Source organism: Peromyscus maniculatus, chromosome 7, assembly GCF_049852395.1.
Source record: "Peromyscus maniculatus bairdii isolate BWxNUB_F1_BW_parent chromosome 7, HU_Pman_BW_mat_3.1, whole genome shotgun sequence".
In the NCBI taxonomy this organism is placed as follows: Eukaryota; Metazoa; Chordata; class Mammalia; order Rodentia; family Cricetidae; genus Peromyscus; species Peromyscus maniculatus.
The window spans coordinates 36,314,094-36,339,243 of NC_134858.1; the positions used below are offsets into that span (position 1 = coordinate 36,314,094).

General features: G+C 40.9%; 1 protein-coding gene across 5 annotated transcripts; it reads right to left on the reverse strand.

The window, feature by feature from the left end:
* Positions 1-1,500: 1,500 nt before the first annotated feature.
* On the reverse strand, positions 1,501-24,901 carry LOC102926876 (von Willebrand factor A domain-containing protein 5A). 5 transcript variants are annotated; one of them, XM_042280688.2, is made up of 21 exons: positions 24,716-24,901; positions 24,382-24,561; positions 23,273-23,380; positions 20,541-20,598; positions 20,220-20,422; positions 19,698-19,920; positions 19,406-19,581; positions 18,949-19,063; positions 15,064-15,233; positions 14,740-14,828; positions 14,212-14,356; positions 13,744-13,823; positions 11,046-11,160; positions 10,178-10,342; positions 9,800-9,900; positions 9,306-9,559; positions 7,146-7,244; positions 6,931-7,038; positions 6,325-6,455; positions 3,022-3,151; positions 1,501-2,505 (listed from the first exon to the last, which is right to left on the reverse strand). In XM_042280688.2, exons 4-21 carry the CDS (start codon positions 20,581-20,583, stop codon positions 2,420-2,422), a joined length of 2,433 nt encoding a protein of 810 aa, XP_042136622.1. In that variant the 5' UTR covers positions 20,584-20,598; positions 23,273-23,380; positions 24,382-24,561; positions 24,716-24,901; the 3' UTR covers positions 1,501-2,419. The 5 variants fall into 5 exon arrangements, with proteins under 5 accessions (XP_042136622.1, XP_042136624.1, XP_042136621.1 ...); XM_042280690.2 differs by lacking the exon at positions 24,716-24,901 and having other exon boundaries at positions 23,273-23,349; positions 24,382-24,508; XM_042280687.2 differs by lacking the exons at positions 24,382-24,561; positions 24,716-24,901 and adding an exon at positions 23,598-23,715.
* Positions 24,902-25,150: the final 249 nt, after the last annotated feature.

A 25,150-nucleotide genomic window follows, 5' to 3' on the forward strand; every position in this document is an offset into this window, starting at 1 on the left:
TAGCAAGTGTGCTGGCACCACAGCCCCTCACGTAAATGGAGATTAGCACTAGCATGTGTCTTCTCTTGAGCCACCAGGAGAAATGAGCCCCTTGTGGCCTGGATGAAAATGAATACAGGGTTTTCTAGAATTCATCAAGTCTTGGCTTTCATCAAGTGCATTTTTCAATGTGTCTCAAATGGTCATGAGTAGAACTTGTCTTCGGCCAGAATGTAGCAGCGGCAAGGGTTACAGCATCAGTGGCAGCCGTGGCCTAAGTGCAAACAAGTGGGTGACTGAAGACTTCTAGGTAGTGTCCAGGATTAGAACAAAAGGAAGCACATGGAGTGGAGACAGTGAGGATGAAGGAAACATAAAGAAGGCAGGAAAGGATGGAGTCAAGACTGATCTGTGGTCAATGAAGAGACAACGACTGAAAAAAAAAAAAAACAATCTACATAGAACAAGGCTTTTCTTCAGTTTTAATGGTAGAACCTTGAGGCAGTAGTGGGTGTGTCTTTTTCCTGTGGTCAATTTCCAGCAGACAGAAAACAAATCCAAGGTAATGGTAACACATAGGAAACAAGAAACACTTTTCTAAAGCGTGTATGGCTCTTTAATGTTCAGGAGACATAAAAATGTCATCCACGAAAGAACAGTTCAACAAATATCCCAAAATAAAACTTTTTTTTTTTTTGGTGTGGCATTTGTTCCAAAATAAAACTTTTATTAAAGATTTATTTTTATATTTAATTATGTGAATGTGTGTATGTCTGTGAGGGTTGTGAATGTGAGTACAGTTGCCAGTGGAAGCCTGAAGAGGGTATTGGATCCTTTGGAGCTAGTGTTACAGGCAACTGTGGGACACCTAATATGAGTCTTGGGAATTGAACTCCGGTCCTCTGCAAGAGCAGCATATAATCTAGACCACATGGGCCATCTCTCCTATCCTGGCAAACAGTACTTTAATTGTGAAAACTGACAGTTAACCACATTTGAAGTTTTTTGTTTGTTTGTTTGCTTGCTTGTTTGCTTATTTGTTTGTTTGAAACAGGGTCTCTTTATATAGAAATTCACCATGAAGGCCAGACTGGTCTCAAACTCACAGACATCTTCCTGCCTCTGCTTCCTGAGTGCTGGGATTAAAGGCATGCATCACCATGTCTGGCCTGAATAATTTTTTTTTAATTATGTGTGTATGCCTGTGTGTCTTTGTGAGGATATGTGCACATAAGTGCAATTGTCAATGGAGGCCAAAAGAGAGTTCTTAATACTCTAGAGCTCAAGCAACTTGGATACTGGGAACTGAACCTGAATCTGATGGAAAACCAGCACACTTAATGACTGAACCAGCTCGCCAGCCCCTGGATCTGAAGAAAGTACAACTGATGAAACATTTCCTCACATGGAAGGAAACTCAAGAAGAAAAAAATAGTAATATAGCAAACATGCTGCTTTAAAACTGTCACTACTTCTCCAATTTAAAATTGAATCAATCAACAAAAGACCAATACAGCAAAGTCATAGTACAAATAGACACTTTAATATTGGTAAAACAGTAATCTGGGGGAATAAGGACATTTGCTAGGATAAGGTATGTGAAAAGTGAGTGTTCGAGAGATCGTGGGAACACCATTCTTCATGCACTAAAAAAAATATATATATATTCAGGTATCAGCACAGCACAACGTACATTAGTTCGGAGTAAACCAGGCCACAACCAGACTCATAGGCCTAGTGGGTTAAAGCTAGTTCTACGGATTTCATTATCAACCTCTTACAGGATGATTAATGGTTAAGGATGGATGTCTATTCACAAATATGACTCAACTCAAAGCACTTGGGCAGGAAAAAGAGTGGTATGGAGCATAGAGGGACAATAAGGGGGCATGAAGAATGTTCCCAACGGTAACAATAGGCAACATGAAACCTTGAGTCTCTGTGATCTTGAAGTTACATTGCCCCTGAAGCTGGCTTTCAATTTACCTCCAACTTCTTCCAAGAATGGAAAATTTCAAATCATCTTGAGTATATAACATATAAATGATAAGTATGTAAAATGGCAGGAGAGTAGAGAATGGATAAAGACAATTATCTAATCCAGGCATTCTCTAGCAGCAATGCTACAGTTCTTAGACCGGAGTGTAATCTGTTTTTAAAAGGCTGAGAGAAACATCACTACATGCAAATGTTTTGTACTACTCCAAGACAGGAAATAGTTTCTATGGTTACCAGCACTTGTCAGAGGGGACACACAGACACCGAAACTTGTATCCAGTGGGAGCTAGAACAGATAGCCAAAGCAGTGTGATTATCTTTCCCTTTTATAGTAGGATACAGGCCATAAGGTACTCAAGACAAAAATGCATTTCAGCAGAAGAGAAGGTGAAGGACTTGGCAGGAGGCAGGGAAAAAAAGAAAGACTTCCTTCTCCTGGGTATCAGTCTTTAAAAGTGAAGATCGAGGAACTCACAGATGTCTTCAAGAGTTTATTGGCAGTACTCATAAGCTTGGTGAAGTCACGGACTGTGAGGAGAACAAGAGTCAGGGCTTTGGGATAGCAGGTACGAAGGAAGCGCTTTCCTTGACCTCTCTCAACCTCTCAAGACATCACGCTCATCCATACTATATCTTTCCTCCTGGCTTTTCCTTTCTGTGTGCCCCAATTTGCCTTTAATCCACTCGAATTCAGAACTTTCGTCAGCAGGGAGACAATGAATGCCCAAGGAGTATTTGTTCTCAGTCCACAATTATTGACACTCAGCTCAGTATTGAGTGAGAAAGGACAGTTACTGCTACCCTGTGTCCTTGCCATCTCCCCATCCATGTCCCTCCCCCATTTATTCATCTCTTTCCATCCCCAATTACACATTTCAACCGTATTTCACCATAGAGAGACAAGCTAAGGGAGCAGGAACGCTGAGTCAGCATGGGGGAGGTACATGGGGGACTGACTCTCCAGTGCTCACTCTCTGCTAGGCCTAGAGACACAGGAGCTGGCTTCCTTCAGGAGAAAGAAAGGGGCAGGGAATGTGCTCCTACCTGCATTGTTCTGAAGCCACACCACAGCCTTTCTTTCCAGAAGTTCCCACTCATCCTTCAATTCTTTGCCATTGGCATGCAGCCAGATCACAGCCAGCACTGTGGCCCAAGCTGAGGAGGGTTCCAGCACCTGCACAGACAGTGAAGACCCTGATGCCCAGGATGGAGCAAGAAGTCTCTCAAGACGACACAAAGAAAACTTCACTTGTTCCCTATCACATATCCCCAAACTGCTGCTACATGGAGTTCCTTGGTTCCCTTCTAAGCCCATGTTGTACTTCGTGTGTCAGACATTTTCCCTGATTATCAGGTTAACAACCCACTGAGTCTTAGGATGGAAAAGTCTCTAGCTGTAAGTCCAATGCAACCACTAGGTCAGCTATGGGAACCCATCAAACACTTCTGAAGAGGATGGTCCTGCTGGGCCCAGAGAAGAACATACATAAATAGCTGTCTTTAAAATGTTTTGGTTACGTGAATCCTCTTACCCCTTTCCACTATGGAAGGGGGAAACAGGAAAAAATAATGTCAACTCAATAATTATAACACACACACACACACACACACACACACACACACACACACACACGTCATACAAAAGTAAAATGGTTTACCCGGTATTATCCTGTAGTGAATGATAGAGGTGGGACGGAAGACCAAATGAGTTTTTACTAATCACATTGTTGAATTGAAAACCTCAGTAACATAATATCACCCATGGGTTTTAGCCCACTGTTTCTTAGAATTTCAGTTTTGAGACTCAGCAGAACAATGGACATTCCTATTTGAGAGTCTGACTCTCCACATTCAGAAGCAGCCATCTTGTCCCCTTTGAATAATGCCATTTCAGTACTTTGGCTTCTTCCCTAGAAAAGCTGCTCATGGAAGAGCAAGAATGCCAGGCTTGTTCTCCTTCTCTAAGAGATCATGACAGTTTTAAAATATAACCTGAAATGGCCACATCCGAAAGTAAACATATTTGTGAAATTCTCTGGTCACAGCAAAAGCATTGGTCTTTACAAGTTAGCTTGTGGCCTCCACCAACTCTCAAACCTGTTGTTTCTTGATGCGTTATCAGCCAGCTGAAATGTCTGGTTTCACAAATAACTTCTGTTAAAACATTTTGCCTATCTATTTGGGAGGCATCCAGGCAGTGGGACTGGGTCCTGTGCTCAGTGCATGAGTTGGCTGTTTGAAACCTGGGGCTTATGCAGGGACCCTTGGCTCAGCCTGGGAGGAGGGGACTGGACCTGCCTGGACTGAGTCTATCAGGTTGATCCCAATCCTCGGAGAGTCTTAGTCCTGGAGGAGATGGGAATGGGGGGTGGGCTGAGGGGAAGGCAGGGTATGGGGGGGAGCAGGAGAGAGGAGAACAAGGGAATCCGTGGCTGATATGTAGAATTAAATTATATTGTAAAATAAAATAAAATAAAAACAACCCTGCCCCATTGCTACTCAGGGTCTCTCCTGCTCTGCTGCTGTGTCAGATGGATGGAGAGTCCCAAGTTAACTTGAAATAAAAAGACATTTGCTTTTGAAAAAAAAATTGTGTCTTTCTTCTCCTTGTATGGGTGAGAATTTAGAACCAATATCTGTATTTGCTTTTATTTATATTATATGTTGTGGTCATTTTATGAAATAAAATCCAGGTTATCTTATCTAATGCTTTTGGAATCCAGACCCACTTCTCTATTATTTTGTACATCAAAACTCTATTGCATTGCTTATCTCTTAATTCTGCCATACATCAATAGGAACATTTGGGCCTACATGTTCATCAGAAACTTCATTGGGAATACTAACTTACAAAAAAAAGGCAGAACTTGGTGTATTTAAAAAACATTTTAGTTTAAATACTTTTTAAAAACTACAATTTAAAATACATTCACTATTTAGTACTATGGATTTTCAATGATATTTATTTTTTTCAATAAAATCTCTTGTACTCAAATATTATACACCAGGTCTCTTGATTTCTTCATTCTGTTAGCCTGGCTGCCATCTTCAAATGGGATTCCATGTTCATCTCATATGTGTTGCTATCAATCAATCTGTGCCAGAATTTCTTGATCCCTGTATCATCTTACCAACTTTTATAAATTATCCTTTTGATTCTTTGTTCTAAAACAGCATTTTCATATTAAAAAAACCACAATGCTAGACATATATCGTTTAAAATTTTCAAACACCCACATTTTTAAAAGTAAAAATAAACAGCACAATAATTTTAGTATTTTGTTGTTGTTGTTTCGAGGACTTCAGATTGCAGGGTCTTATACTTGGCCAGCATGAGCTATAAATACTTGGGAACTGTATCTTTGAGTTGCTCGTGTATTTTATGTAACTCCAGATACTGCAAATTAGCAGCTTAACATGTAATCCAAAGCAAATAAGTTCTGCAATGTATTTTTGTGCTGATTCTTTGAAATAGCTATGTGCTCAACACACTGTACTTTAGTTCATAACTGTGGCTCTTTATTTTCCATTAGTCACATAGGGTGTGCATTCCAGAGTTACAGTAGCTACCTACCACTAGTAGATACTATACTGAACAGTGTGGCTAGAGACTACATGGAGTTTATTTCATCACATTCCAGGTTTAGAAATTATTCAGAATAAAATTTGTCCTTCATTTTTCTTGTAATTTGTCCTATATTTCAAGAATTGCTCACCAGTTAGATGATTTATCAAGTTATCTTACAATTTTCAGTGTAATTCATCCATATCACCTTAATTCAATACATTTAAAGTAATTGGTCAGCCTATTATAACTTCAATAAACTCTGAGTAAAGTGTAGGTCATATCCTTTGATCGAAGGTGACGCCATAATGGGACTGTTATTAGGGTTCTTAAGATACAGACTGGCATTGAATGCAGCTCTACCCATCACTGGCAGACGGCGTTTGTAACATTCACTTACATCTTTAAATAGCAACACAAAAGAAAACGTCTCTACTTAACTGATGTGAGGAACAAGTAACATGTATGCTAATTACTTAGCTAGCTAATTTTTACTTTTACAACTAAAATAACTGGCATAGAACATAAATGATGTAGAGGAGAATTTGAGGTTTTCTTTTGTCACCCCATACCCTTGGAATGAACTTGATATGAATATTAGTCTATTCTTGCTCTTATAGTTCCATTATAATCACAAAAACTATCAATCTCTGTTTACTAGATATTAATCTAGTCCATATCACCTTCATATTCTCCTATCTTAAACAGACCTAGATTCATACTAAGTTTTACCACTACCAGTATTAACTTCAAAACCAAATACCATTTTCTTGGGGTTTTACCTCAGTAGGGTGTGCAGCCTTTATGTCTTCCAAACTACTACCTAGAACCTTAGCCAAATCCTCATTCATATCCCAGGAACCATCTGCATTTTGGAGAAGGATCAGTTGTGCAACAGTATGCTCCATGCTCCCTTTGAGAAGAGAAAAAAAGATAAAGTGTTGGGAAATTCTGTTGCTGCTATATTTTTGGCCTACCTGTGTGGCTTTCTGAATTCTGAGCCATGCAGTAGCAAGAGTGTGCTGCAGAAAGAAAGCCTTTCAGAGATTCTCATGTGGTGTCTTCATGCCCCAAATGTGAAGGGATAGCCAGGATAGAACGAGCCAAATCAGATGTCAGCTCAGTTCTGTAGGCCCTGCCTAAAAGGAGTATATGTAGGAAGAGATGGCAAAGAAGGATTTGTCAGTCTAAAAGGCACCAGCAGCCCATTAGAGGTTTATAGATCCTATATTGTAGTCCAATGGAATTGGGCTGACCATGGCAAGTACAGGTACTGGACAAAGCTTACCTGCTATCAAGTGTGCTCAGTAGATTTCTTGGTAGGGAGACTTGGAAGACCAGTTCTTTAATACCCATAGATCGGATAAACAAACTAAGGTCTGTCTCACCTTGTTCGTAAGTGTGCAATTTGAGTATGTTGGGCAGCTCAGGGCGAGTATCTGTGTGAATCACGCATTTCGTCGTCGTCTGGGGGTAACGAGGCTGTTGGGGTGTGCCTAAATGGATGTGTGAGAGACACATCTCGGTAAGACAATGTCCTTGGGAAAATGATCACTGAGATTGTAAGGACCATTACAACACATTGAACTTAAAAGATTCTCACCATCTGGCGTGCGCGCTGTGAGTGTGCTGTTACCTGTGCCTGCACTCCTTGGAGGCTGGCCTCCAGGAGGACTGGCGCTGGGTGGAAGTGTGCGGCGACCTGAAAGACACCAATACAAACGTTTACACTGCAGTATCCTTGCTGTCTGAAGCTGACAATGACAGTGAAATTGGACGATTTGAGACACAAGCACTCCCATCTTCTTCAGCTTTAGTCAGCACCTATGTCTCTCATTCTTTTCCCATGTGCGGCCTTCTTGTGCACTCTCTGACCCACCCAGCTTTCTACCTTCCTCCCTCTGAAACCCCTAACATGCAAGAAATAATCTTTCATCTGTCTTTTGATTCATCCCAGGGAGCTCCTTTCAACCATGTCTTCACTTGAAGTGATTTTTTTCCCCATAAACTTGCTATCACTCCCAAAATGCCCTTGCCAGTGGACTGTGTCAGTAAGAATAAGGGTGAAGGAGTGGTGTTGGCAGCTTCTCCAGGCCCATATCATGACACTCCCTCTCTCACTTTGGTTACCTTCCATCTGTCTTCACATTTCAGCCTCCTTTGTTATTTCCTATGATCTCCTGAACTATCTGAAACTCAGGCTACTGACTTCTACTCCATTTCAACCTCTGCCATCAAGTTGAGAATTCTGCTACCCTTGTGGGTAGCATATGCCACATCCTAATGGTAATGGACACGACTTCCTCAAATCCAGGGACTCTGCCTCTATTCTACTTCAGCACCAGCCTCCCCACTCAGGACGAACTCATTCAGCATTTTTCTACTTTTCAAAAATTAACTAGCATTGATATTTATATACAGTGTGTCTAGTGTTTTAACTCAGAGACCATTATATTTGGTCCCTGTCCACATTTTAGATTACTTAAATCCTTTGTTCTTCTATTTTCCCCCTTCACATCAAGTTCCTCGCTATCACCTTTGTTCTTTATGCAGTCCAATACTTTGCACACACTTACCAACTACACAAATTCCCATCAGTTATTTCCTTTTCATTACACCTAGCTGGCAAAAATTCTAATTTTGGAATCAAGTCAAAACTATATCCATGTCATTTTTATTCAGAAATGAATGAGCATTGCTGTGGTGATATAGTGTGTGCCCCAATAAATTGTGCATCCTAATAAACTTATCTGGGGTCAGAGGACAGAACAGCCACTAGATAGACATAGAGGGCAGAAAATGGTGGCACACACACCTTTAATCCTATCACTTGGGAGGCATAGATCCATCCAGATCTCTGTGAGTTCAAAGCCACACTGGAAACAACCAGGCATGGTGACTCATGCCTTTAATTCCAGAAAGTGGTGGCAGGAGGCAGAAAAATATATAAGGCATGAAAACCAGGAACTAGAGCTGGTTAAGCTTTTAGGCTTTTGAGCAGCAGTTCAGCCGAGTGCCATTCAGATGAGGACACAGAGGCTTCCAGTCTGAGGAAACAGGATCAGCTGAGAAGCTGGCAAGGAAAGATTAGCTATGACCTGTTCTGTGTCTCTAATCTTCCAGCATTCACCACAACACCTGGCTTCAGGTTTGTTTTTATTAATAAGATCTTTTAAGATTCATGCTACACATTGCTGAAATGAGTACCCCAGATCATGATTGTCCTTAGGTGTTTTAAGGGTATCCTTATCCTGAACAAATGACATATTTCTCTCTGAACATTCCATCACAACTGTCTCCAGTGGCTCTTCCAATCTACTCCTGCTCAATGACTTTTCTTCTCTATATTTCAGATGGTCTCCACCATTAGTCGTCATTGTGCTCTTTAACAATCTAGTCATCCAAAACTCAAATCACCTTTAGCTTTTAACTTTTGATCATTCAAGGTTTATATGCATTTTTGACATTTTCAAATTTTCCTTGTTTTTTTTTTTCACAACACCTGGTTTCAAATAACTTTCCATATACGTGTGTGTGTGTGTGTGTGTGTGTGTGTGTGTGTGTGTGAGAGAGAGAGAGAGAGAGAGAGAGAGAGTGTGTTATTTCCTTGGAAGAAGGATGTTTAAGACTTGTAATATGGAGGGACAAGAAATAACATGGAACTTGAAACTTGAGAATGTTTTAAATATTTTCTTTACATAATATTCTCAGAGAGTAAAAAAAAAATCCTTATTCATAGAAGTATTTATGGGATAAAACTTACCATTTCCATAACCCCTTGCCCTCATATAGGAAGCACTGAAGAGAATTGGCCTTGGAATATCTCTATGATACAGGGGCCCATAGACTGGCTCATTGAGCTCCTTGTTGATAGCAACAAAAATGGTGAAAGAGCTTATGATTCCAGACTCTAAGCTGATGTCCAGCACATCTCTCTTAAAGATTAGTGTTGTCTCTTTGTAGCCAAAGTCTCTGGCCTGGATCATGGACTTTGCGGCAAGACGATGACTTGTGAGGCTGAAATAAAAACTTCCTGAGAGTAAGAGGAAAAGCCACATGCCTTGTAGTTGGAACTCTGAAAAATTACACATCACAGAAGTAAAGGAATGTGAGAGCAAAGGGGAGGAAAGAGGTGAATGGGCAAGAAACAAAACATGGTTTTAGGGATGCAGTTGGGTTCAGAGTCAAGGGAAGGAACTCAGCCATCAAAACCATAGGGATAAAAAAGAAAGAAGGGGAAGAAAACAGAATTCTCACTTGTCATCAGGCTTGGGATGTAGAGAAAATGTCACCTTTTCTTCATAACTTTTGCCATGACTGGTGTATTTGAGACACACTTCACCTGTAGCCTCGTCTTGCTATAAATTAGAGGAAAAAAGTAAAAGAGAGGCATCACTAGGAAGATGGTGAGGATGTAAGCTGCAGTCCCCTCCACTCCCAGCTTTATATATTCAACTTTCTATCCAGAAACCATGTGTTCAGGAGAGCAGAAACCTGGTGTGATGAGAAGAATGCTTGGCCAGTTCCAGGTAGCAAATACAATAACCTACTAAAATTCAAAACCATCTACTTTATTTACTGAATCTGTCAGGGCAATAGTTGCACCAAGAAGAGAGACTAATATTGTGGACTCACCGGTATCTGTCCAGCCAGCAGGCTATAGGTGATTATTCTTTGACCTCTAAAGACAACAGTTTGCTCTGGAGATAGCATGTGTACAAACAGCCCAGGAGGCAAATCCCAGCTCAGAGAGACATCCTCTACTATAGACTGTAAAGAACGTCTCAGGGACCTAAGAGCCTGGAGGAGAAGAAAAGGCCGAGTCAATATAAGCAAGCAATGATAGTGATTGGTACCATTAATGACCTACTGTACATAGGGATCATAAGATATAATGAATGTTATGTCTAATTCCTACTGCTGTATAGAGAAATGGCCTTATTGCTCCTCCTTTGCAATCTAAAGTTAAGAGATTTAACACATCATTGTGAGAGATTTAGTAAAGATGATATCAGTGAGGCAGAAGCTTAGGCATATGTCTGAAGAGGGTTTCTCTTTGCACGTACGAACAAAATGGTGCATTAATTGGAAGTCACTTTGATTTTATTATACATAGCCCACTTGACCCTTCTCTTTTGCTTGACATCCTTTGCAGTGATGGTTGACTATAACACTAGAAGAGGCCCTAAAGTACAGACCTGGACTCTTAGGCACGACAATGAAAGCTCTTAGTCTGTCTCTCGTGTCAACACAAAACCCTCAACTCTCAGCAACACATCTTTGAGCTTATGCCTAAGAGGACTAAAGACAGTTTTTCCACATACTATATTGGGCCCCCTTTCCATAGGCTAGAATTTTCCCCACTAAGTACAGGAACTAAATATTGGAGACATGAGGAAATCTGCCCTGCAGGGAAGCTGGACTCCTGCCCTTGAAGAAATACCCCACTCTGTCTCAGATTTGATTCATGTTACCCACTTTTTACACATGGTGCCCCCCCCACCTTGGACTGCATCCTGTCGCTGCCTGTGATAAACTCTGCAGTACCCCCTGACACCCGGGCAAGGTTCTTTATTAAGCTGGTAGAGACCCCTTCTCCAATGCCAAATGAGAAGCATCTGTGAATGTAAGAAGATGGAGGTTAAAGACAGAACTTGATTGGAATTACCAAATTAATGCATCATCAACAACAATTATATGAAGATAATGTACTAAAGAATAACTGTCATTCACTGATTATGTTCTATTTTAAAGATATATAATAATATATATCACAGTTACAATACAATTTATCTATCGGGGTCTCCTGAGATAATCTTATATTTCATTTTTCACACATTTTTCAAGATCTGGAGCACAAAAATTAAAGAAATCTGTCCCAAGTCATACCCCACAGCTGATCTTTACACACACACAGTTTCTCTTTAATTAAAAAAATAAAGATATAAAATATCAATAGTGGCCTGGCGGTGGTGGCACATGCCTTTAATCCCAGCACTGGCGAGGCAGAGCCAGGCAGATCTCTGTGAGTTCAAGGCCAGCCTGGTCTATAGAGAGAGATCCAGGATAGGCACCAAAACTACACAGAGAAAACTTGTCTCGAAAAAAAAATGTCAACAGCACCTTCCTGACACTGCATAATGCTTGTCCTGGCAGGCACAATGTCAGGATGAGGAGTATGTTCTCTGCCCTTCTAAGGGTAGTTCACATTCTGTCCAAGTCTATGCACGGCAAGCAGTGTTTTATTCATGGGTTAATTTCCCAAGAAGAACAGTATACACACAGATAGTATATTATTGGTAAAACTAGCAAGCATTTTAGATGACATCAAACAATGTTCATTGTAAATCAACCCACTGTAACTTAGGACTGTTTATTGGTCTCTCTTGACCGGGTTAGTATAAGTCACAGCTCCCAGTGACATCAGTTTTAAGAGCAATGCTCTAAAATATTCAAAAACCAGGACCAGCTCTTAATTACAGAGAACTGACTAGGATTTCTCATCCTATAGAACACATCCCATCATGATCTTTATTAAAATTTCTAATATGAACTTTCAACTATGATTTATATCTAAACTATAAATTATCTTTATGTATAAGATCAAATTGAAAGCTTGTAGTGTTAGACTTTTTGCACTAAAGTGCTTCATATGGATGCTAATAAAAACATTAATTACAATGATAGCAAAATTTCATAACACTTAAACTGTATAAAGATAATTCCTGATGTTTATATAATTTTATTATTTAACAATCACAGTGAACCAATTAATAAATACTATTACTTTCTCCATTTTTCAGGAAAAAAATATAAAGCTTAGAGAGTTGAATTGAACTCACCATTTAGTAAGCAAATAACTACGTAAGTGTAACTTATAGGAATTAAATAAATAGCTTAGGTTCAAACATTCATTGTGGGCTCTGCTCATGGGAACACTAGCTGCCATTTCCTAAACCAGAAAGCTAAATATTTAAAGCTAAATATCTTAAAACTGATGTCACTGGGAGCTGTGACTTACACTAACCCGGTCAAGAGAGACCAATAAACAGTCCTAAGTTACAGTGGGTTGATTTACAATGAACATTGTTTGATGTCATCTAAAATGCTTGCTAGTTTTACCAATAATATACTATCTGTGTGTATACTGTTCTTCTTGGGAAATTAACCCATGAATAAAACACTGCTTGCCGTGCATAGACTTGGACAGAATGTGAACTACCCTTAGAAGGGCAGAGAACATACTCCTCATCCTGACATTTCCTAAACCAGAAAGCTACAAATATTTCCCTTTCATTCTCTGAGAGTTTCATCCATGTCTACAATGTATTTTGATCATGTCCACACTTGACTACCTGCTCCAAGTCCTCCCAGGCCCTCTGCTCCAGCCATTTCCCCTGCCAATTTCATATCTTCTTTTCATAGGCCAATGAATCCAGTCAGTGTTGTCCATATGTGAGTGGGTGTAAGACCATGCCCTGGCACAAGGACAACCTGTCAGTGGTCACTGCCCTGAAACACACTCACTTCCCTGCTCTAGCAGTGTTCCTTTGCCCAAACTTCGCAGGTAGAGAGTGCGTGTCTCTCCCAACTATGCTAAAATTTCTGCAAAGTATTGTTTTTAATAAATACCATTTGAGAACATTAAAAAATAAGATAACTGCATTATGTCTTTACCAAGATAGTAAGAACATATGGGTCAAGACCTTAGAAGGCATCCATTTACCTTCTGGAACAAGAAACAAATACAAATGGACAGGCATAAATGTAAGCTTGGGCTTTCAATGAGCAGTGTCCCTTGTAATAGAGTTTTGGACAAAATCCTCTGGGGACATAGTCAAAAGGTTCAGGTGACTTGGAAAGGGACAGACCATGAAATTCATTAGGCTCTAGAGAGATTGATGTTGTCAGCTGCTGGGCTATAGAACTCGGAGAGGAGAGTAAGAGCTTTCAGAGGAACAGTACCACTTAGACATTAAAGAACTAGAATTCGTCATGGGAAGCATCTTCTTTATAAAACATTTAGAGTTGATAAAAAAAAGTAAAGAGGAAAATAAAATGACCCATTGATCTATTTACTGTCAGTTTAGAAAAAATAAGGCAAATTAGTTTTTTTATGTAATTGATGTTGTTTGGAATATTGCTTTTATTGGCCTTGCTAAAACTCAGTTTCCCCAGTAGAAATGAGACTGGCCTTCTACCTGTGCCTTTTGCTGTGGAACTTAACTTCCTTGATTACATTAAAACTTTCAGCAACTTCTCCATCTGTGAAGACAAAGACCTGCACAAAACAAACACCAGAACACCCATCAGGCCACTGTCAAGTTCAGATTAAGAGAACAGAACTTAACTGGAAACAATTCAACTAATTCACATCCAAGTCTCTGGTGCCTCTTTAAACAGGCAGGAGACTCCTAATCTCCAGTGTTGTGTCATGTAGAAGGTTTGCACAGGGTCACAGTGCCAGATGCAGAATCCTTGGGAGTTTCAGCCATTATCTGCATTAGTTTGTCTCAGTTAAGAAGACAATCTTCCTTTCACTCTCCCATATAGTAGAAGCCTGAACTACACACAGCATTTCCATAGTCTTGCACTAATATTCAAAGCCATACATTCTTGAGAATTTTCATCCCCTCCGCCCCTTCTGTTAGTCTTGTTCCAATTCTTACCTGTAAGGGATGCCCTGGAATGGGGGGTTTCCTAAAAACTTTCCGCAGTGGTGTTAAAAGTTCTGTCCCTCCTAGATCTGCCAGCATAAGCTTTACTTTCTCCACCGCTCTCTCCATGGATTCCTGAGTGTATCTCACACTCTTCCTGAAAGAAGCAAGCGCATGTGGTCACATGATGGCAGCATCAGGTTGCCAGGGCTGAGGAGCCCCATCAAATAACACTCCTATCCAAATTCCCCCAAGCCCAGTCAACTTTTCACCAACCTTTTCACAATGTACTTCCTCCCTTTAAAATATATTTTATAGGATTTTACAACACCCTGCTTGTGCATGCGCGCACGCCTTCTTGCACACGCATGTGAGAGCATACATGTGCGAGGTCAGAAGACAACTTGTGGGAACTGATTCTCTCCATCCACCGTGTGAGTCCTGGGGATCACACTTCGGCTGTCAAGCAGGGCGGTCAGTATTTCTACCCGTGTGGTATGTCCTCCTACTTCTGCTTGACCTCTCCTTCTAGACACTTACGGAAAAAACGCCTCATGAGTGGATCCAAATTCATAGATGTTGAAATAGCAGCCCAAAGGCAAACTCTTCAGTAGCAGAATCAATGTTTCCTGAAGGTGAGGAAGGAGGGTGAGTAGAGTAATTAGGCATACACATAACACAAATGCCGGCTACAACTGAGGAGGTTGTGGACTGTCATGCTCCTTTTTTTCACCTTCTACTCTAAGGAAAGCCTGAGAACTCAGACAAGGAACATACCTCCATCTCAACCAGACCCTAACTGAACCCCCCAGATTCATCCTCAGTGAGCATATTATTCATGGGAAAGAAAGAAGCTGTTTTTACCTTAGCAGCATCTATTCTCAGCTGAGACCTGTTCTGTCTACTCATTGGGTTCTTCATACTTCCTGAACAGTCCATAAAGAAAACAAATTCTCCACATTTTGTTGAAGTCTCCACTTCTGGTATATCTGGATAGAAACTCACCATTGCAGAAGGTGCTCCCATTAGAGTATCTATAAAGAAAGAATATGGACCTTGTAAGACGAATAGAAACTCAAGAATCCTACAGTCCCAAGAACACTTTGCTAATACAGCAAATCTCAGTTACTTGGGAGGCTACAACAGAAAAATTACAAGTTCAAAGGAATCTTAGCTACAAAATGAGTCCAAGGCCAACCTGGGCAATTTAATGAAGTCCTTTCTCAAAGCAAAAAAAAAAAAAAAAAAAAAGGACTAAAAAGAGTGCTGGAGATATAGCTCAGCTGCAGAGTTTGCCTAAGATGTGAAAGACTCTGGATCCACTCCCCAGAACACATACTCTCATACACTCACTCTCACCAATCTCCCTATGGCTATTGGGACCAGAACAGTGAGCTGGAAAAACTCAAGCTCAAACCCTATTTTTTGTTTCTTTCTTCCTTGTGAACAGTCTACTTGCAAAGGGCTGGAGGTGAGTTACGTATATTCAAGAGATAGAAGTAGAAGAGATGTGAACCTGAAGAAAGAGGGTTGGCATGCCCAGGTCACAGTGACAATGCTGTCAGTGCTGCTGCATGTTCATTTCCTGGCACCTCAACAAATTGGTGAGGCACTCTAGGTTAGCATCTGCCAAAATCAGCCAACAAATTTGAATGCCCTCAACAAATCAAAGCCATGGGAATTTACTTCATTGGCCATTAAGACTTTAATTGTCTTATATAGCTTGGCAGGGAAATCTATCTGCTGCCAAGCCTGAAGACCTGAGTTGCTGTTCTGGACCCACATCATGGAAAGAAGGAGTGACTCCTACAAGATGTCCTCTGGCCTCTGTATGAACACCATGGCACACACACAGCACTATGGCACACAAATCCACACATCTACACACACAGAGTAAATAAAGACATAGTAAAAATGTTTTGCCGGGCGGTGGTGGTGCATGCCTTTAATCCTAGCACTCGGGAGGCAGAGCCAGGCGGATCTCTGTAAGTTCGAGGCCAGCCTGGTCTACAAAGAGAGTTCCAGGAAAGGCGCAAAGCTACATAGAGAAACCCTGTCTCGGGGGGAAAAAAAAGTTTTAAAGACTAAGTACAGTTGAAAAGTGATGACAATGCTCATGAATTTAATTTTTAGGTTGACAAATTATAAGAACATTGGTAACAATTATGTATGCCAGTATAAGTCTATCTGCTTGGATTATGATGTATTCACTAATATTCCACAGATGAAAGAGGTGTCTTGAAACTGATGTTGAACTCCAAGCACCTTATTGAAACAATAGTCTGAAAAAGACTGCTCTGTATGCATACATTTTTGAAGTCATGGATAAATTTTTTATTTAAAACCTAATGAAAATTAATTATGGAATTGAAAAACCAGTATTGAGATGTAAGTTCATTGAGAAGGGCAGGGTTATTGTAACCCCAGAACAATTGTTTAGAAAGTATATGAGATTACACAATTATACTGTATTATCATTACAAAGTCAATCTGGGATGTTAGGTCTGAATTCTTACTAGGGCTGTGGCTCAGTGTGACCATAGATAAACGGGTTCAGTTTATTCTCTTACCCATTGTATACTCAAATAAGTAAATGGATAACATAGTAAGTAAGTATTACCTAAGAAGGATTTGATAGGATATTAGTGAAAAGATAATTTTTACAGAATCCAACACTAGGATATACAATATATAATGTGGCAACAGCTTTTTGTTTAATGTGTGTGAGATAGATTACTTTTCTGGATAAGATGAGCTCACTGATGGAGTATTTCATGGCTGCTAAAGAAAGAGTTCAATAAAGGCATAGGAAAGGATCAACTAAAGTACAAACAAGGAATGGAACTCCATGGGAAAGGAATTGCTTCTAGCGAGCTGTCTGTAATTGTCTCGGGAAACTCAGCATGGGCAGCTGGCTCTATGAAAACATGACTGCAAAGGTTCATATTGGTGAATTTAAATGTGAAGCTGTATTGGACAAATGTTAGCGATGAGAGATTGAGATGGCATTGAAATGAGTCCAAGCAATGGGCCACACACGGCCAATAACAACTAAGAATATGGCCAATATATACATGTAAATCAAGTGTATTGTTCTCAAAGGTCAATTTTGTAGATGATGATGCCATGTCACATTGTCAAAAGGCCAGGCAGACCTGTATGGACAAAGATTGTCAGTAACACATCTTTAAAGCATTTGTAAAGACACACAATCATAATCCCAGACATCACTGTGATTATCACTGTCCCTAACGATGCAGAATTACACCTACATGGAAACTATCCCAGAAGCAACAGGATCACTGAACCAAGCAGCATAATGAATGGTGGCTTAGGAAGGCCCAAGATTATAAAAGACTGACACGTGCTATGCCAGATAGAGTTACAAGGAAATCCTCTCTGTCTCTGTCTCTCTGTTTCTGTCTCTGTCTCTCTGTCTCTGTCTCTGTCTGTCTGTCTGTCTGTCTCACTTGAGATTTGGAAAAAGACAGACCTTAAATCAAGAGACTAAACTTACTAGGAAGCTAAAAAGAAATTTACATACTATATTAGAGAAATTAAAAAACTAGAGGAAAACAAACCATTCAGCGATAGATGATGATGGTTTAATTAATAACCAGGAGGACACAGAGCTTGGCATATAAGATAGTATAAACATCACATTTTAGCATTTTAACTATCTTGATATGAAAAATACTGAACTTCACATGAGATTACATGCCTATGTGATCAATTGATAAAAATTATTTATTGAATTTAAAAAGCAGAGCTAAACAGTCCTAATCTAACCACAATGATTACTTTCATACTTTGTACATTTACAAATGACTCCTTCTAATCTCCCTATTTTACACGGTAATTTGTTATTTCTGAGTTACTTTTCCCTTGCTTTCCATTTTTACAGGATTTTTATTCTAAATTATTTCAACTTGTCAATGAGTATTATTTGAATAAATATACTTTAAAGCATGTTGTTGGGGGCACAGGAAATTTTATTCCAGTGGTATTTTCTTATTTACCAATACTTTATATTACCAAAATGTTGGGGGCATCCTCTGCCTTGTTTACTCATATCTACATTTGTTTGCTGAAGATTCCAAAAATTAGAATTGTCTAAATTATCATGAATGTTAACACATCTGATCCAAATTCTCCTACAATGCCAAGTTATCTTGCTGTTGACTTTGAAACAGGCAAATTTTATCATATTTATTTTTAGTGTTCTCAAAATATATTTTTATTTATTTTGATGACTTTTATGTGCATATAACAAATCCTGGTCACACTCACCATCCCACACTCCCTTAGATCTCCCCAACCAAACACCTTTTAACCTACTACAAGTTCCGTCCCAAAATCATGTCTTTGGTTTCTGAAGCATGAAGCATTATTAGATTGGACATGTTTGATATTTTGAGAAGTGAAAATGTTATAGAACTATTTTGAATTGTATCTGTCTCAAGACTGGTTATGGTTCATGTTTATACCATTTACATTTTTTTCTTTTGAGTTATTTGTTCACATTCTTTCTCCAACTATTTATTAGTGGGCTTAAATTTGTCTATAAGACACAACCACCTTATTCTTCGTTAAACTATTTTTGGTTATAGAAGTGCAAAGACGCTCAGTATTTTGCACTGATAATGTTTTCCTGGCCACTTGACAAAACAATGAGAAGGGAAAAATTTAGGGTGGTTTTAAGACAGAGTGTCCTTCTAGGAGGTAACTTATAAGTGAGGAAGAAAATACCTGATTCTCTTTCAGGCATCCCCATCTCCACAGTTACACAGGGGCTGTGCACCTTCCTGTAGAAAATCAGGAGTTCCACATCCCGGTCAAACTTGTGTCCTTCAGCCAAGGATACCTGAGTAAGAGACCAGCAGAGAAGAAACATCAGAACTACCACTGACTGCTTTGAGAGTTTGAAATCAGATCTAGGACTACAGGCCTCCATGAACAGCATGGAAAGAGTTACTGTCCAAAGGGTATGTACAAAAAGGCAGTAGTTCAGAAAGTGAGGAGGATCCAGGAAGGTTGAGTTAGGACCAAATCAGAAGAGGATCCAGGAAGGCTGAGTTAGGACCAGGCCAGAAGAGGATCCAGGAAGGCTGAGTTAGGACCAGGTCAGAAGAGGATCCAGGAAGGCTGAGTTAGGACCAGGTCAATAGCTAAGGCACAGAGGACTGGCAACTCTCACACTATTTACCTGAGCAGAGGTCTTGTTCTCTCCAGTGTAGTCAATGGAACTCAAGGGACAGTTGCATTGGATTGTCCTGATACCAAGCTGGGAGCTGATGGTGGCAACCATGCTGAGTGTATAGGGCAGGTCCTCCAAAGGGACTATTGGGGTCTTCAGATCCAGGCAACTGTCCACAGATTGATCTACAGAAGGAACCTTAATTCTGTTCCTTGTCAATACATCAAGCACTCCAAAACCTTACAGTGCTTTCCCAACATATGCTACCACAGACAGGTATCCAAAATGGAGAGGTACTCACCAGAGAGATGGTATCTAGGATTCAGGGTTGCTGGGAGCACATAACACAGGGCCCCATCATCTTCCAGATGAAGCTCTTGCACATATTTCAGGGTGAGTGTCACCTTTGACCCTGGCTGCATGTTTCCCACATTGCAACGGAAGACATCCTTGGAGCACTTATCTTCTTCTAATAAGTAAGTATGAAATCCCCCAGAGAGGTCCTCTTCATACTTTAAGTGGGCCTAGGGGGGATAATGGGAGGGATAGGAAAATAAGATAAAGAAGACATTCATGAATAGACAGGATGTACATAAAACTCAGACTGTTTCAGAAGGACTTTGATAGGTGCTATAACTGGTAGAGCTACACTCTGGGTGACTAAAAATTATCCGTGTCCCAAATAATTATAGGCAAATGGATTAGAAGTGAATGAAGGGAAGAACATTCAATACTAGAATTTTTAAGTTGCTGCATTTGATAAAATCTAAAGAGAAAGTCCTATGGAAACAAGCAGGGGCGAGAGTGAACTCATCCTTCAGACCTCGTACTTGTCCTGCAACTCTGCCACAATTTTCTTCCCATCCACCAAGGCCTCAAAGCTGTAAACAGCAGTATCTTCATCCGTGGGGAACACAAAGAAGGCCTCCAAGGGGACTTTCTCCTCATTCTCATAATTTAAGGTTACAGACACACCAGCCACAAAATCCTTGATGGACAGAGTCACAGCAATGCTCTTCAGTGCCACTGGGGAAAGACCAGTGTTCAGTAAGTAGTTCAACAAGATGTGCTAGAGTCAGACCCACAGGCTAGAACTAGCTAGGGTCTAAAGAATTTGGCATTAAGAGTCTTGACTCTTGCTTACCTGGGTCCTTTATACCTGTGAGTAAGCCAGTAGCAAGCACCATGTTGACACTGTGTTTCTGTGAAAAGACACATTATCTGCTACAGTAGATGGTTAAAGCCGACCATTCAAATACCAACCCCTTCTGTTTCTCTGGCACAGTGCAAGGAGACATGCAGAGGGGCAGTTTTAGAGCCAGGAAGAAGAGGTGTGGAGTAAAGAAGACAGAAATGTCCAAGATAAGCTTCTATTAAAGGGTACCCCCGGTGGGAAGATGCAGGAATCCTGAGTTGCCCACAAACAGGAACTCTCTAAGGTTGCTTCACACTTCAATTCCATTTTCTCTAAAGTGTGACTAATAACACTACATCTCATGCATACTGAACGGGTACCATAAGTTTAGCCCTTCAGAATATCAGTAGGCCCTTTTAAGATGAGAACCATAGCACCAGCATACAAGCATGTCAATTCATATGGATGAGCTTCTTAGACGAGGGGAAGATCCTTAGAAGGCATTCGTCAATGATGACAGATGTTAGCAGTGCTCCTGTTGTTATATTCTGTATTTTTCAATAAATATCTGCTGCTTATTATTTAATTCATACTATTCAGAGACCTGTATGTGAGGAGCTGTGTAATCCAAGGGATGCCTGCATTTTTGACTCCTTGTTGGCGAGCTGCTTTGGTCAGAATTCAAACACACCACCAGTTTTCAGTCCAAGTTTTTTTTTTTTTAAATATACATATGCATATGGTAAGTACAATATAGCCTCAATTTAAAACTAGAGTATCCTGCTAGGCGTGGTAGTACACACCTTTAATACCAGCACTTGGGAGGCAGAGGCAGGAGAATCTCTGTGTGTTCAAGGCCAGACTGGTTTAAAAAGGGAGTTCCAGAACAGCCACTGATATTACATAGAGAAACCCTGTCTCAAACACACACACACACACACACACACACACACACACACACACACACACACACCACTAAGGTATTATAATTTTATTTCTATATTATAATATTTTAAAAATACAGCATATGTTATGTTGTAAAATGATAGACAGAGTGCATGCTTCCAGGTTATGATTTACATGAAAGCCTTATCATAGGATCTATAGATTGTGTCTCGGTGTTTGGTAACTATCCAGATTTTAACAGCCTGTAAGTCCATTAAGGATGGACCCCTCCCTCATGGCTGGCTTTGGACCCCACATCCTGGTAAAACTGAAAAGAGAAACATGACCTTGGTCCCACTTTCCCACTTTAGGATTGAAAATACATATGGTATGAAAGGATGGAGGTAGTAGGGCTTTGTTGGAGGCCATTACAGGAAAGGTCCTTTGTTCAGGTCAAAAGAATAAAATCTGAGTTCTACCTTTGGTCCTGGGTAGTGCCATACATTACATACTATTGTCCTTCCCTTAAGAGTTAATCCAGTTGGGCCTGTCAATCACCTGGCCAGGAACCTCTCCAGAAGGCTGACAGCTAAGGAGATAGGAGAAACAACTGTCTTCTTAATGAGATAATAACCTTACCAACCCCCTAGCCCTCCTACAGTGTGGACTTGACAGAGCTCCTATACACAGGCCTCCAATGTCTGCTGGCTTATGTGAATATTAACTCAAGAAGCTTTAACTTTTCTTTTGACTTATTTTGTGTCTTTTTCATATACCAACCCAAAGCCTGAGCATGCTTTTCTTGGCATTACGGCTTTCTGGATGTTTCTATAAAGGCCTGCCTCTCCTATAGCCACTTACATGCCTAATTTAAAAGGCACCAATGGCCTCTCTTTGTCCTCCTGGCATATGTCAAGTTGTTTTTTTTTTTTTTTTTCTCCATCTCTAATATCACTAGCCTTGAGCTTCCTTCCAAGTCTGCTTCTAAATTCTTTCAAACCCATGAAAGTGAACCCTATTTTCCCAGTAGCACTAATGACGGGCCTAAAACTTTCCATGACAGCATTCAGTAGCTGATCATTCCCTAGCTATCCTTCCCCAGCCATGACAAAACGTGCCCCACACTGCTGTGGCAGGCACCAGCAAGGGTACTTTTCTCTGGAGCTGAAGTGCCACTGTCTGGATTACACAGCATGCTAAGGACCACTGATGCTTTGATGCAGGTGTGTTGGCCCCAGGGCAGCTGATTCATGTACTTCCCCTTCCCTGGGACCTACAAGCCATGAAAATGAAGGCTCTTGAGAGGTCAGTTTTTCTTTGTAGCACAACCCCACCTCAAGGATTCTAAAGCACTTGACAGTGATTACTCCTGGGCCAGTGATCCTCATCTAAATCACAATTTCAAATGCATTCTGAGTTGTGATAAAGCATTTGCTTAGCATACAGAGCATGTGCGCATGCACACACACAGAGGGGGGTGAGGGAGGGAGGGAGGGAGGGAGAGAGAGAGAGAGAGAGAGAGAGAGAGAGAGAGAGAGAGAGAGAGAGAATGCGCAATCACCATGCTGATCACACATCTGATATACCCAGCCCCACTCCCACAAATCCACCACAACTATGACTCTGGCTCTTCTCTCCACATTATTCTTCAGTAACTGGGGAATAAATCCTGGCTGTTAAAATGGTTTTTCACTTGATATTGCAGCAGATGAGCACGCCTTAAAATAACATTCTGCAACAGGTATATGAAAGCAGAGAGCAGCTAGGAAAACAAGCTAAGAAAGGGGGGCTTCCTTTAAATGAAAAATTATATATTTCTAACAACAGCAACAGGGAGCTTCGAGCAGAAGACTCACCCAGGAGCAGCTCAACTGGAGGATGGGCTGTGTCTGGCAGCGGGAGATCTCAGGCTGGCAGTGGCCACTGCAGGAGGCTGAGAGAGGAGAGAGGCAGACCACAATCACCTATAATGAAAAACAAAACAAAAACCCTTTATCTCCAGAAGCCAACCTCAGAGTAAATTTCCCTCACCGAGGGATTTCACCCTCCCTTCCAACCTTTCTCATATAAACAGTCGGTTGTGGAGGCTTCCTTCTTCTGTCTCTCAGGAAGAAACTGAGAAAGGTGCCCCTAAGTATGTAAGGGGGAAGAGTATCCGCAAGTGTGACCAGAACTACTGACCCTGATGCGGCTGGAGGACAGAGGGAATCTCACTGAGTCGGGATCTGCTCTGGTGTGGACCCCTTGAGCAGGGAGACTGCAGTGACAAGAGGTGGGAGTGAGAAGAAACAGCTGGCCACACCCCCTCAGTTGGCTGATGGGAAATCCAGAAGCTAGAAGCATAGCCTTCCAACAAAGGGGGCGGGGGGCCGGGGGTGGGTGGAATTTCAACTTCAAATTGTCTGCCCTTGATTTTCAGTACCCTAGAGTTTATTAAAAGGTCAGTTTTCCTGAGGGTTTTTTGTTTTGTTTTGTTTTTGTTTTTGTTTTGCATAAGGTCTTGAGGTCTCCAAGCAGGTTCTGTGGTAAGAGGCTTAAAGCTGCACTTATAGCACGATTTTGCATAAAACTGATAATTTAGTTGACTGTGAAAAGAAAGGAACTTTGGAGCTGAGAAGTGGAATGGAAAGAGTTAAGGAAGTAGAGAGAGAAAGAGAAGGGGAGAAACAACAGTCAGGAAAGCAGACAGACAGACAGACAGACAGAGGAAGAGGGGCTTGCCTGAGGCTATTAGATGATTCAATGATTCTTGCAACCCGAGAAGTTTTCCCTAAACTTCCAATGGCGCAGAAATCTCCCACAAGTACTCGCTGCAGTTTGAACAAGCCCCTAAAGAGGATGGGCCTCCAAGGCCTGGGGAGACCGGGGAAGGGAAGGCAGTTTAGGTGGGGGATGGGGGTAGGGCAGTGTGTTTCTAGAGCAGGGTCTGGGATTTGGTCCCGGAATCTGCAGCGCTGCCACTTACCTTCCCCAGAAATCCCAGTGCTGCGAGTCAAGAAAAGTGAAAACAGCTGCAGATGAATTTTCCTGGAAGACACGCCCACTTCTCTGGCTCTGTTGTAGCATAGCAACTCCGTGACTAAAGCATCCGCAGAGAAGAGAATCTCTTGAATTTCACAGCTTGCGGCTTGCCTCTGCCTGGCTTCTGCAGAGGAAGGAGAGGAGGGTAGGCAAGACAAGCAATTTGTTTTTCAAAAGAAAACGCTGTAAAATTACAAAGAAACAAAACAAAAAACATAAACAAACAAACAAACAAAAAACCGGCATGAAAATGAAACTTTTATAGGAGACTTAATTACCAACAGCTTTACATCCCTGTGCTTCTAGTCTAGAGGCTTCCGTGTCGAGGTAACCATTGGTCTAGGGCACACGTGTTGCCTCAAAAGGCAGTGCAGTGTCTGTGTAGAAATCACATCTGGTGCTGTTTCTCACTGCGGGCTGGCTGGAGTATCTGGCAGCCAGAATCAGAAGCTGGCAAAGTGAGCAGAGTTCTCCCCACAGTCTGGTGGAATAAGAGCCTTAGGACTTGAGTCTTCTGCAGGGCAGATGTGACAAATACGTTGTAAGAAGCAGAACTGGGGAACATTTATGGCACAATATATACAAATAAACAGGACTTTATAGTTAACCATAAATCCAAACTTGATTTTAAAACAATGCATGATTTCATCTTTACAAATAAGATTTTTAGTAAGTCCAACGATCAGGGTTTGTTGAAAGAGAAACATGTCATT